Source organism: Anolis sagrei, chromosome 4 (genome assembly GCF_037176765.1).
Source record: "Anolis sagrei isolate rAnoSag1 chromosome 4, rAnoSag1.mat, whole genome shotgun sequence".
Classification (NCBI taxonomy): domain Eukaryota; kingdom Metazoa; phylum Chordata; class Lepidosauria; order Squamata; family Dactyloidae; genus Anolis; species Anolis sagrei.
Window position 1 is genome coordinate 49,654,109 of NC_090024.1, and position 13,852 is coordinate 49,667,960.

The 13,852-nt window shown below is 38.5% G+C and overlaps 1 protein-coding gene across 3 annotated transcripts in view; it reads right to left on the reverse strand.

Annotated features, from left to right (window-relative positions):
- LYN (LYN proto-oncogene, Src family tyrosine kinase) overlaps window positions 1-13,852 on the reverse strand; it is a 61,828-nt gene that overhangs the window by 16,065 nt on the left and 31,911 nt on the right. For all 3 annotated transcript variants that reach the window (XM_060775338.2, XM_060775335.2, XM_060775337.2), the window contains exons 3-9: window positions 13,637-13,682; window positions 13,424-13,532; window positions 12,354-12,452; window positions 12,156-12,259; window positions 9,655-9,804; window positions 8,375-8,527; window positions 1,710-1,892 (exon numbers count right to left, since the gene is read on the reverse strand). In XM_060775338.2, the coding sequence (XP_060631321.2) occupies window positions 1,710-1,892; window positions 8,375-8,527; window positions 9,655-9,804; window positions 12,156-12,259; window positions 12,354-12,452; window positions 13,424-13,532; window positions 13,637-13,682 (844 nt within the window). The remainder of the gene's footprint in view (window positions 1-1,709; window positions 1,893-8,374; window positions 8,528-9,654; window positions 9,805-12,155; window positions 12,260-12,353; window positions 12,453-13,423; window positions 13,533-13,636; window positions 13,683-13,852) is intronic.

Consider the following 13,852-nt stretch of genomic DNA (forward strand, 5'->3'; position numbering starts at 1 on the left):
GGATCAGACCAATTCTGTTCACACAGGTCCAAACAGTTGCCTGTAGAAAAGCCGCCAGCAGGATATGATGAGCAATATTGCCTTGATACTGGAAATAATATATAGCCCCCCCCCTTTAATGTCAGGAGTGACTACAAGTCGCTTCTGGTGTGAGAGAATTGGCCATCTGCAAGGACGTTGCTCAGGGGATGCCTGGATATTTTACCATCTTGTGGAAGGCTTCTCTAATGAGAAGCTGGAGCTGACAGCGAGGAACTCACTCTGCTTCTCGGATTCGAACTGCTGACCTTTCAGTCAACAGTACTGCCAGCACAAGGGTTTAACCCATTGTGCCACCAGGTGATCCTGACTAGCCACCCTGACTAGTAACTACTAATAGCCTAATACCGCATGGATTTATCTAGTCAACTTTAAATACATCTTATGGCACAGAGCTTCACAATATAACTAAGTGTTGGGTTAACAAAAAGCTCCTTTTATCCCTTTTGTGGGGAAAAACATTAGAACTCACAATAATATAAGCTCATTTTATGCATATGTGATTCTAAAATCTGAATACATCTTTGTGGATTCAACCCCAATATGAAATTGTCAATTTAATTTTTATACAGTGGAGTCTTCTTATGCTGCTGATATCAATGGAGGAAAACTAGGGGAGGCTGGGGGGCACACTTCTTACAAAAAATTGAATTGTCCTCCAATGCTCCACAATACCCTTTAGGTAATAATAATAATAATAATAATAATAATAATACTTTATTTATAATCTGCCCTCTCTCCCCAAGGGGACTCAGGGCAGTTTACAGAAATAGCAAAATGGCAAACATTTAATGCCCTATAACAAAAGACAGAATAAACAGCAACCAAAACAAAACAACCAAAGCAAAATAAACAAAGATACAACAAACTCAATATAACCTATAAACAACTGAAACCGAGTGCTAAGCTTAATAAACTTAACAGATATGAGGAATCAAATCAATTAAAACAACTAACTTTAAAAGCATATTATAATATATTGCATCAACAAGCTAGGGTGAGTATCCAATGATGAGGTGAGAGCGTGTATAAGACATGCTAATCCTCTTCCTCTCTGTAAGCTAATAAGACATAAATAGATCTTTAAGACTTTTTTAAATGAGAGGGGGGCATTTCTCGTTTTTTGGGGAGGGAGTTCCAGAGGCAGGGAGTGGTCACAGAGAAGGCCCCCTCTCTTGTTCCTACCAGCTGAGCTTGAGATGGGGATGGGACTGTGAGCAGGACCTCCTCCACGGGCTGCAAAGCTCATGTTGGTTTGTATGTGGAGATGTGGTAGTATGAGATACATTTGCAATATGCTTTTAGGATTCTTTGGGTTATTTTAGCCCCAAGAGAGGTCATTTTTAAGATCAAAAAGTACCTGGAAGTTATATTTGGTTTTTAAAAATGGCTTCATTTCAGCTTTCAAAGGGCCAGAATCTCCCCCCCCCTCCCCCCGCAAATGTAGTGAAAATATTCCATAATTTAGACTGCATTTGTAGACATTTTTTTTACAAAATTTAAGTTGCAAAAGAGATACCCATATGACACTATTTATGCAAAATAGTTTTGTCCAGGATAACAAGATAATACTATAAAATGAAGTCAGTAGAATCCATAGCAAGTGGCTACCAAATGGCTTCTTGTTGACTTGTTGATATCACGCAATGAGTGTAATAGTACATGCCCACCTTTTGCCATTAATTCCGTTATTATATAAATAGGTTCTTCTTTGGTGACTACAGCATATAGCCTGACCAGCTTGTCATGTTGCAATGTTTTCATGAGGTTGGCTTCTTCTAGGAATGATTGCACAGACATAGTGCCAGGTTTCAGAGTTTTTACAGCCACTTTGGTATTATTATTGTAGTAACCTGAAATGAAAGAGATTGGTATGGGAAAAATCCAGTATGTTAAACTGTCATTCAAAGTCTGTTATGAGAAATAATATATGGAAAAGTCTAGACATTAGTATTCAAAGAGGCCACTGAATGTGTAGGACATGGCTAAAATATTAATGCATTTTATTTTATATAAGTTTAGAAAACATACCTAGGATGAAAGCAAGATTAAAAAATATTCAAAAACTGTTTGAAAAGGTTTGCCTAAAATGTTGGGAAAACCAGAGAATCTTGGACTGATGAAAATCTTTATAGTTTGAGATTTATTCTGCATACAATTCACGCTTCTATATACAGAAAAGGGGAATGTCTATAAAGGAAACAACATTTTTGCACAAAAACATTTCTCTGGAGAAACATTTTTTGGCAAAGAAAGCATTGGTTGCTATGTAAAACTTTTTCTGCATAAAAATGCAGATTTTGCAGAGTAAGTTTGGGACTACAAACTGCCTTCAAAAACTGTGCAGTTTTCAGAGTTTCTCATAGACACAAACAAATTGCTTCATTTCCTAAAATTGCTAATTCCTTCCTTTGGTTAAAAAAACCTTAGCAAAGAATTACAGGTCTAAAGACATATATACCTTATGCTGTTTTGAGTCTCTGTTGCAGAAAGGAAAAAATGGAGTATAAATAAACATCATGATCATACACCTGGCCATATGCTGAAGTAACGTTGGTCAAGGACATCATACTGATTCAGATAGCATGGCTTTTATATTCCATTTTGAATCTAAATTGTTTTTATATTTGTTTACAGCAGTGGTTCCAAACTTGTGGTCCATGGACCACCAGTAGTCTGCAAGAATGAAAATATAGTCTGTGGCCTCACCCTTACTACACAATTGCCTTGAAACCATGCAGCAACGAGAGAGACTGGTCTCGCAAAACCCTCGTATAGTGCTGAGGCAACAGGGATGTCAGGAGGGGAGAGGCTGACTACCCACCAAAGATTACTACTATAACATCAACTCTAGATTATTAAATATAGTTTCCTGTGGGTGAGCAGATGGCAACTACTGGATGGCATATGTTCTGTATCAGAAACTAGAGCTGATGTGGTCAATCCAATGCAATCTTCTGAATCAGCACCCCAAATAATGAAACACAATCTAAAGTTGACCAAAAACTGATTTGTAACCCTTTTGGCACTAATGTTGGAAAGTGGTCCCCTGGTCAAAGTGGCCCCTGTACAAATGTCCCTGCACAAGTGGTCCCTAGTCAAAGTGGTCCCTGGTCAAATGGTCCATGGTAAAAAAAAAGGTTGGGAACTCAGAGATAACTTTGTTATGTGGTATTATATAAATATTTTAAATTAAAAACAACTAACAATGGTTCTTTTTGACATATGGTCCCTATCTTTCAGTAATAAGGGATGGGAAAATGAAGAGGCATGAATGGGATTTCATGACATGAGGCTTCTGGTAGTTTCAAGTCCAAATGCCTTTTCTGATTACAGAGTAGAAAACTAAATAAAATGGGATATGTAAGTAAAGTCTCTTTCGGATACCCAGAAACTAAATGAAAATAGCTACCCTTCATAAAATTACAGTCCTTTGAACCCTTTCTCTGAATTTTTCCCTACACATGCTATAAATGGGTTCCCTGAGTAACACCTTAATTTAAAACAGGGGTGGGCAAAGAGCAGCCCTGGGGTTACATGAGGCCCTTTCAAGAATGTTTTTATGGTCCTAAGTGTTTCCAGTATCTCCAACACTGACCTTTTGCTGACCAAAAAAGGGCAGCAAATTACTGCTCCCAAAACCCTCCAGGTTCAATAAGTTACCTTTTAAAAGGTTGTTAGGCTTCCTGGTACTGTTTAATGTTTTTTTTTTAAAAAAAAATACCCATGTTTGAGAATTAGAAATGGACTTTTGGCCACCTCAGATTGTTTTGGGGCTTATTTTTTCATAGTCCATGTGCACTTTGGAGGGCCACTCATGGTAAAGTGGCCTCCAGACCAGGTACAAGTGGCCCCAACTGTGATTTAAAGCAGAATTGGCAATATCTGCAAGTCTAGGAGATAAGGAAGGCTACTGGTTTTGAAAACAAAAAAAGGATTAAATATATACAGTATTAAATAGTCCTGGGGGAGGGAGGCTGTGACTATTTAAATTGTGAACTGCTGTTCCTGAAGGTTTCCAGGTAGGATACTACTCCTCTTTTTCTGGTGAGGAAAGGGCAATTTAGGGGGTTCCTGGGTTGCAAAAATAATTTTGGGGGCCATATGGGGACCACAAGCGCCTTTTACAGGAACACATGTGGAAAAAGATTGTTAAATCTTGATGTTTTAGGAACTGTAGACAGATATAAGATAAATATTGAGATAATAGCACTTATTATACTGGGGGATATGATGGTGTAGGAGCTCATAGCTGGAATAGAAATAATCTTACCCATGCAGTTGTATGGAACTAGCTGGGCCTAGAATGACTAGATTTTATTTTTCTGATCAACACAAAGGATGCAGACAACTACACACTAAATTCAATGGAGTTAAATTCTGTGTAGAAATCTACTGGCTAGTACTGGATTTTTTTTTTAAAAAAAATCGCTTTTCAGCTTCAGCCGAACTTACATCTGTGCAACTATGTGAAATTGTTCTTAATCAGTAATGAGAATTGGATATTGGTTCAGATATTGCTGATTCTCAACTAATGGCTGAGTAATGCTGGGAACTGCAGTTCAGCAACTTTCAGAAGGTCACACAATTCCCACTCTTGTTCTTTTTAAAGCACAAGGGACTTTTCTCATAACCAACATAGAGCTATATTAGGGCCCCTTCTTTTATGCTGCCTTTCTTGCATTCCTTACCCAGTTCCACAGAATCTCTCTGGCATAAACAATCCTGAGTAAACCCAGACTTTTGCACCTAATGCAACCACTGGTCTCAGATAATAATAATAATAATAATAATTATTATTATTATTATTATTTCAGTAATAAAGAACTGATGGGATCATCAACCATACAAATAACGATAACAATAAACCTACTATTAAATAAAACATAAATAAACATTTTAAAATCATTTAACATATACAATTGCTGTGGGAACATATCAGTTCAGATAATACACTTCACTCAACTTACTGAGAGTCAGCCTTCCTTTTATTCCAAATTAAATCTATTCATTAAATGCTTGCTTAAACAGGAAGATCTTCAGCTGTTTTTAAAAAGATGTCAGGGAACAGGCTGCTTTAGTTTCCTTGGGGAGGAAATTCCAGAGGGTTGGGGTGGCCACCAAGAAGGCCCTCTCTTTTGTCACATTTGCAATGGTGGCAGCAGCAAGAGGAGGGCCTCTCTTAGCACTCAGGGTTTGTATGAGGAGTTGTGGTCAGATAGGTAAGTTGGACCTAAACCATTTAGGCTTTAAAAGTCAAAACCAGCACCTTGAATCGGGCCCAGAAACATATTTGTAGCCAGTGCAGATGTTGTAGCAGGGGGTAGCATGCTCCCTGAGTCCAGCACCTGTAAGTAACCTGGCTGCAGTTGTTTGTACTAATTGAAGAGCGGCCCCACACGGAACTCGTTACAGTTGTTTAAATAGGATGTAACTAAAGCTTCTCAAGGTATGGTCTCAAGGTAGGGTCGCACAAGTTTTAGTTGTGTGAAGGCCCTCCTGGCTACCGCCAACACCTGGGCCTCCAGGCTTAGCAGTGAGCCCAGAAGGACCCCCAAACTGCAGACCTATGACTTCAGGAGAGTGTGACCCCCATCCAGAACAGGTTGCCACCCTATACCCTGATCTGCCTTATGACTGACCAGACTAAGCTCCATCTTGTCTGGATTTAATTTCAATTTGTCCTCATCCAGTCCACAACAGCTGACAGACACCAATTCAGGGTGTGGGCTGCTTCCTTGGCTTTTGGTGGGATTAGTAGTAAAGTTGGGTGTCATCTGTGTACAGATGGCACTGAATGCCAAAGCTCCGTATGATCTCTCCTCGTTTCTTCATGCAGATGTTAAACAACATGGGGGACAATACTGAACTCTGCAGGTCCTCACAGGACAACGGCCATGAGGTCAAGCAGGCATCCCCCAACACCACCATCTGGGTCTGTTCTTCCAGGAAGGAGTGGAGCCACTGCAAAATAGTGCCTCCCTTGAGTCTTATCCCAGCCAGGTGACCCAGAAGGATACCATGGTTGGTGGGAAGACCCCTGAGAGGTCCAAGAGAACCAGCAGGAACACACTCCACCTGTCTAGTTCTCTGCAGAGCTTATCTACCAAGGCAACCAAAGCTGTCCCAGTTCTGTGACCAGGCCTAAACCCAAACTGTGATGTATCAGTTTTATCCAGGAATCCCTCAAGCTGTGAAGCCATCACCCATTCCAGAACCTTATCCAAAAAGGGGAGATTACAGACTGGGCGATAATTACCCATTTTCATGGCATCCGATGATGGTCTTTTAAATAGTGGTTTTACAACTGCCATTTTTAGGCTAGATGGAAATTTGTCTTGGTTGAGGGAAGCATTAGCTCTTCACCCAAACAACTACCCCCCCCCCTCCAGCCTGTTTAATTAACCAAGAAGGGCAAAGGTCTAGAGCACATGTGGTGGGTATCGCTTCCCCAAGGATCCTGTCTACATCCTCAAACTGCACCAATTGAAATGAATCGAGAGAAGGAAAATCCAATAAAACTCCACATAATTGTGTTTGTTTGACTTAAAAAAGAGTTGGAACCTAGGTCTGTTACTATGCAAATCAACTTTTTTGTGTATTAGCAAGGAAAGGAATGTATAGTTTGGGTTTTACAGTGCAGTAATTTTACCCATAACGTAAGAATAACCATGTGAAGCCAAATTTAGACGTCAAAGAGTATCATATAAACAAGAGGAAACACCTTGAACCAGAAACACTCCCTTCTACTTTTCTATGCACACATGCAGGAACTTCCTGAAATTAGTTCTCTCTCCTGCAGATAATATTACACTAGTCTCTGCAAGTCAATGCAAGATACAAGCAGTCTTTTCATATGAGATTATTAAATATCATGATGTCACATGATGATGATATCCCAAAAAGGATACTGAATTTGAATTTCTATGAACAAAGATGCCTTTTCTATTCCATCATAAAAAAAGGAAGAGGCAAGGGACTCATTAATTTTGAAGAGATGATAGAGGAAATGACTGCAGGCAGTACAGCTGAAGTCAACTATCAGAGTAGGGAAGCCGTTTTGTGCCAGAAAACAGACTTTTGTCTCTAGACAACAGGTTTCATTAAGTAAACAGTAGTTTCCAACTTTTGGTCCTTCAGAAATTTTGGACTTCAGTTCCCAGAATTCCCAACAATTGGACTAGCTGGCCAGGGGTTTTGGAAGTTAAAATCCCCTAAACTCGAAGAACTAAAAGAACTGGGAACAGCTAAAATATTTTAATCTCAGCTATATACTGGAATAGGAGTTGCACTAGAGAAATGCTGCTGCTTTCCTTGCACTCATTAGTTTAGTCTTAGCAGCAGCTGTCTAGGGCTATCTATGACACAGGGAACCACAGATGATTTTTACTTTTCTGCTTTCAGTTTCTCTCTGCTCAACTGTGCCCTTCAGTTGTACATATTAACCATAACCAGGAATAATAGTTGGATTAGACTACTGCAGCTTTTTGAACACTAGCTATCACTTTTCTGTTCTCTGCAAAATCAGTAACAATTCTGGAACAGCTACAATTACCAAACTGTATCTGGGATGGGTCTCCTGGGACTTCAATTCTGTAATATGGCTTGTGCACCTGGCAACAGGAGCAGGGCTAGGATCTCCTTCATATCCAGGCCTGTAGCGAGGGGGTGGTTTTAGGGGTTCAACCCCCCCCCGAAATGTTTCAGATTTGTTTAAAAAAAACCTGGTTAACTCATGAATTTTAACTGGTTAACCAAATCCCCATGCTAAGTCTATGAGATGCAAAGAATTAAGAGTCCCCCCAGAACTGTAAGCACTATCTCAAGCAAATATTGACAATTTATTCACACTGTCATTACTTGCAGCAATGTAGTGAAGCAACCAAGTTGGGTGTGTGTGTGTTGAATGCTCTCATTAAGGAGGCCAGACTTGGTGGAGGTGGTTGACAGGGGCGGAGCTGCAGGCTATTGAAGGCTGCTTTGCCCCCTGCTGTGCTCTTTGCTTCAGCATGAGCTAGAAGGCAGGTTTCACCCCCCCCAAATTTTCAAAAACCCCCCCTGAAATTTTCAACCCCCCCCCGAAATTGTCAACCCTCCCCAAAAAAATTTTCTGGCTACGGCCCTGTTCATATCATCTCCTCTCACTTTGCACTGAGAAATTGGGGTTTGGAAAGCAGCCAAGTCTAGCATCTTCATCTTGTTTGATGCAACTTTATGGTACTTCATCCTCTTCCAACAGCCTCAAGCTACATTTACCTGGCAATCCTAAGGACAACACAGTATGCAACCTAACACAGCAGTATTATGGAGCGAGTACATAAAATCAATATCTTACCCATCCAGACTTCTCCAAATTGACCTCCTCCAAGCTTTTTCACTAATTTTATTGAATCCCTGGGGATTTCCCAGGCATCTTTATCCCATGGCTTTTGTGGTTTGGGACTGATACATGCTTTCTCCAACTTTCTGCATAATCCATCAGACTGCTCTGTTTAAAAAACAAACATCCTACATTTGTACTTTATACAATATCAAAATGGGCAACAATTAGCAGAATGCCTTTCCTATGGTTTGGATTTAATCTTTTCTTGCTAACATTACCCTGATAAGAAATTCTCAAAGCCCAAAGACAACACGACTGCAAGACAATTGTTTAAAGTTTGTATTTTTATTTGCTGCCAAAATGTAGAATTTATGGCACAGATTCTATTGCATCAGATTTTTCTGTTTGGCTCTAACATGTTGCAATAGTAAGAGCTCATGAGAATATCTCTAGTGTTGCTATATAATAGAAGTATTGGTACTATGTGACCTTTCACTACTTAAATTTGAACTGTGATTCATGGCAAGTTTTCCGGGCATCTTTGCTTTAATTTACTATGAACAGGTGGCCACTTAACTGTAGAAGCAAAAGCCATAGTTTAACTGTTATCAGAAACTCATTGTTAGATCTCTGTCCTCTGAAAGCTTATTTTGATCACTAGGGAACTATTCAAGTGTAACTTTCATGTACTTATGACATTAAAGTTTATATTTTTAATTAAACATGGTTGTTTACTGGCAGCCCACATTAAAAGAATTATTTCTCTACAGTATTCTGACTAAGATTTGTCAGAAGATTGACAGAAGTGTGGTTTTTCCAAACTGGTGAAAAGGTTATGTTTACTGGAATTAGTGGAATGCAAAAAGAATGACAAACCCACATGAACAAAGCTATAACAGTGGTTGTGATTTTTCTTTCCCACAGCAAATATGTTCCCAGCACTGTTACAGTATTAGCACAAATAAAGCTGATAATGTTTTCACCTTATCGCTATGTCCATACATTTCTATAAATATTATTTATCCTTGGCAATCAAAGACTTCTTGTTTGCAGCTAATGGGCTCTTTTGTTCACAGGTTGGTTTGTTCCACACTGATATAAGCCCTTTGATCAGAAATGATTTACTTCCAATTCCCATCCTTTACACTCAACTTTCATTAATGTTCACCTTGCACAGGCTTCACCCTAAGTCCAAAATGCATTTGACTAAACAGATCCAAAATGGAGGAATGTTTTTATTTTTATTAACAGCAATCAAACAGATACATAATCGAGTAATGTTACTGTCTTACTTTGATAATGTTTGATCATGTCGCTGATACAGGGAAAAGTAATTCTTGGAGATATGTAATACCCTCCATTATCTAGGCTTCTGATCTTGTAGTGTTTGACAACATCACCATGTTGTGCATCATGGTCTCGGATGGAGAGAGAGTAACTACCTATGGATTTAAGCAAAAGATTATTAATTAAGTAGACAAAATTAAATACACTGAATCACTATTTTTGTTGATATGTCCCAAATACTTTAATACTAAAATAATATTTATGATATACAGTCTATCCTATTAAAATAGCAACTGTCATCAACACAGAACTGGGGTGGCAATTGGAAGGGTTTTAGAGGCTCCTCTTTGGAGGCCCATAATGTTTCATTTTGCCCAGTCCTGTCTGAGCAGTATACAACTAATCTGATTTGCCATTTGATTTCAGCTGCACAAATTGTAAGGGTTTATATGCTAATGTAAACTATGTAAGATGTAACATATCATGACAGTAGGTACTTATAAACAACTTGTAACTGTGAGATTTTTCCTTTCTCCCCTCCAAATTCCTTTCCCCGTTTACTTATTATCTCTGCACCTCTAAGATTAGGGAAAATGTTGCTCCTACTGAAATAACTTATTCTAAGACAGTGTTTCTCAACCTGGGGGTTGTGACCCCTGGGGGTCAAGACTCCTGGGGGGGGGGTCATGAGGGAGTGTCAGAGGAGTCACCAAAGACCATCAGGAAACACAGAATTTTCTGTTGGTCATGAAGTCTGTGTGGGAAGTCTGGCCCAGTTCTATCATTGGTGGGGTTCAGAATGCTCTTTGATAGTAGGTGAACTATAAATCCCAGCAACTCACTTCCCAAATGTCAAGCTCTATTACCCCCAAACTCCATCAGTGTTCACATTTGGTCATATTGAGTATTCGTGTCAAGTTTGGTCCAAGTTCCATCATTGTTTAAGTCCATAGTGCTCTCTGTATGTAGGTGAACTACAACTCCAAAACTCAAGATCAATGCCCACCAGACCCTTCCAGTGCTTTCTCTTGGTCATGGGAGTTCTTTGTGCCAAGATTGGTTCCATTCATCATTGGTGTAGTTCATAATGCTCTTTGATTGGAGATGAACTATAAATCCCAGCAACTATAACTCCCAAATGACAAAATCAATCCCCCCTCAACCCCACTGGTATTCAAATTTGGGCATATTGGGTATTTGTGCCACATTTGGTCCACTGAATAAAATTACATTCTGCATATCAGATATATACATTATGATTCAAAATACATTATGATACATTATGATACAAAATTACAGTTATGAAGCAGCAACAAAAATAATGTTATGGTTGGGGGTCACAACAACATGAGGAACTGTATTAAGGGGTTGTGGGATTAGGAAGGTTGAGAAACACTGTTCTAAGATATGCTTTTGATCTCAGTGCCTGGACCCTTAGACTCTTAACAGAGGGCTTTCTTTCAGTCCCATCACCATTATAGATGCCTGGTGGGACATGAGCCAAGGCCTTCATACTGTTTGCCCTTGGGTCTGGGATCTTCCTTTCTGTGGAGGCAAGAATGAACTTCTCTTTGCTGTCCTTCCAATGGGAGGCAAAGACTTTTATTCCAAAAGGTTTCAAAGTCTTTTGAGAAGGTGAGGTATTGTTTTCAAATGTACTTTTCAAACTTTTTTCTGTCCTTTTAAAAGTGAATAACTGAAATATTTTTAATATTATCAACAGTTTGCTTCTATATCTATGTAAGTTTTAACTATATTGTGATTATGTTAATTTGTAAGCTTCCTTGGTCCCAGTTTGGGGGGAAAGGTGGAATATAAATAAAGCAAACAAAAGCAACACAAGAGTGGGCTATAAGTACTGGTAAATAGCCTCAGTGGAAGGCATTGACAAACCTCTTGTGAACAAATCTTCCCAAGAAAACCTCATGATAGGTTCACCTTAGGTTTGCCATAAACTGAAAATGACATGAAGGCACAAAACGACGAAATATAATAGATAATGATCTTAAGAGACACATCGTCATAGATTTGATGTCTTGGTTTTTTAAACCCGAAATCATTGTTACTCCCAATTAGAGCAGGTCCTTTGAACCAATGGAATGTAAATAAGTTCTGACTTGTCCAGATTTAAATGATCCAGTGGGTTTACTTTAGTTGGAACTAATAAATATAGTTAGACATAACAATTATACAGTTTAAGGTAACTATACTGTCTACAGTGATGTTTCCTGTTTAAAAGCCTGCCTGCTTTTCTACAATGATTTAGGATTTGGAAGTCCAAACCTGCATTTTACCAAGCAAGACATGATTTTGGGGGCCAAATTTAACCACTTGATATGCCTATCATTCTTTTGGTGAATATGACTGCATTTAAAAGACTCAGATTAACTGATCATTACTACAGGTTTTATGTACCAGTAAATACACTCATTTATACTATAGGGGGAAAAACATCAAGGCAGAAGTTAAGTTTACTTTCGGCTCCAATGCAATCCTGAAAGTGTACCTTTTAATGTTTCGCTCTCTCTGATAAGGAATGCTCCGGGAGCATTTCCTGGTGCTAGCAGTTGCCGTTCTGCATCTTTCCTGGTGATATCTTTAAAGAACCATCTGAAAAACATTGTGGGGAAATAAATTACACCTTTTCCTTTGTTGGAATATGAAAAAAAATTGAATAAAGAACAATCACTTAAAATACACCTACTCTTCAGTCTCCAAAGTATTGACCTTTGCAACATAGTTGCTTGGGATGAAGCCTTCATTCTTAGTCACAAGGGACTTTGCTCTCCACCATTCTCCGTGCCTAAGATGGAAAGAAAAGCCACATCATCTGAGTAAAGTGAACCAGTACTGGCCATCTTTAGCAAAAATACTTGAGTTTTAATAAAGGAAACAATTTGATGGTTTCAAATATGCCTAGCAGTAAAAAGGGCTTTGAGCACTTGGATATATCCCTAAACATTGAGAATCTACCTCTAAATTGGTTAGAAAAATATTAAGAGCAGTCCTGGTTAAACAGATGAACTCTATCTTTCCACAGCTAACGCTGAATGGCAGTTGATCAGGCCAAGCAAATCACTATGGGAAGCCAGCCAATAGTTGTACCCTTCAGCTTGCATTCTGTACCAACTATATGCTGACTCTGAAATGGAAGAAAATAGTTCTACATCCATATTTGTGGTTTTGACTTATACAGATTTGATTATGGATTTCCTTAGATATGTTCTCTCTAAGCCCTCTATTGTGACTCTTACAGTCAACCTCTAACACAATTTTATGTTCAGCTTCCACCAGAAGTTGACCATCATACTGAAAGTCTCAGAAACTAAAGAACTGAAGAGATATTCTCTTTAAAAATAGCAATTTCTTTATTTGCAGTTTTCACTTAAATTGGGAAGGGGGGTTCCTGTGCCCCTAATCCCAACAAATGTGAGGGATTGACTAAACACAGTCATCATAATTAGAAAATACTGATAGATTAGACAGATATCACTGATACCTTTCAGTGATAACTGTCTTATCTCTTTTAATGGCCATCCAAGTGAACAGCCATCACTACATCTTACAACAAAACAATTTAGTCACATACCAGAATTGGTTTCAATCCACTACAATACAATCATTCATTCAACAAAAATATACAGTTCTGACCTGTTGGGATTGGTACAAACAACACAATCCTAACTAAACTGCAACATACATATAATTTGGAATGGTTTTCTAAGAGCCAAAAAAAATTAAAAAGCAGAATAATGAATACTTCTGTATACTTACTCCTCCAGAATTGTCATCCTCTCTCCTTTTTTGAAGGATAAATCATCTTCATGAATGCCATCATAAGGATACAAGGCTACTACAACAGACCGATGCTCCCTATCTTCTTCTAATATAGAAAATGAAGAAAAGTAATTCCTGATCATTTAACAAATTGATAAATGCTTAATATGGCAATTTGTGTCAGGAAGCCATTTTCTATTAGAAACATACCTTCTTTAGTGAATCTCTGACCTGGTAGAAGTATATCCTCATTTGTCTGGAATAAGAACAAGGAAGTCAATTAAACCATTCCAATAAAGTCACTTGTATAAAATTAAAAGTTTTAAACAGCACTTGCAACATATTTTTGTTTGTTTTTGCTTTTTTTAAAAAAGTTGACTTGGTCAAGATTTAAAAGCAATTTAAAAGCAATTGATAGATTCTGCT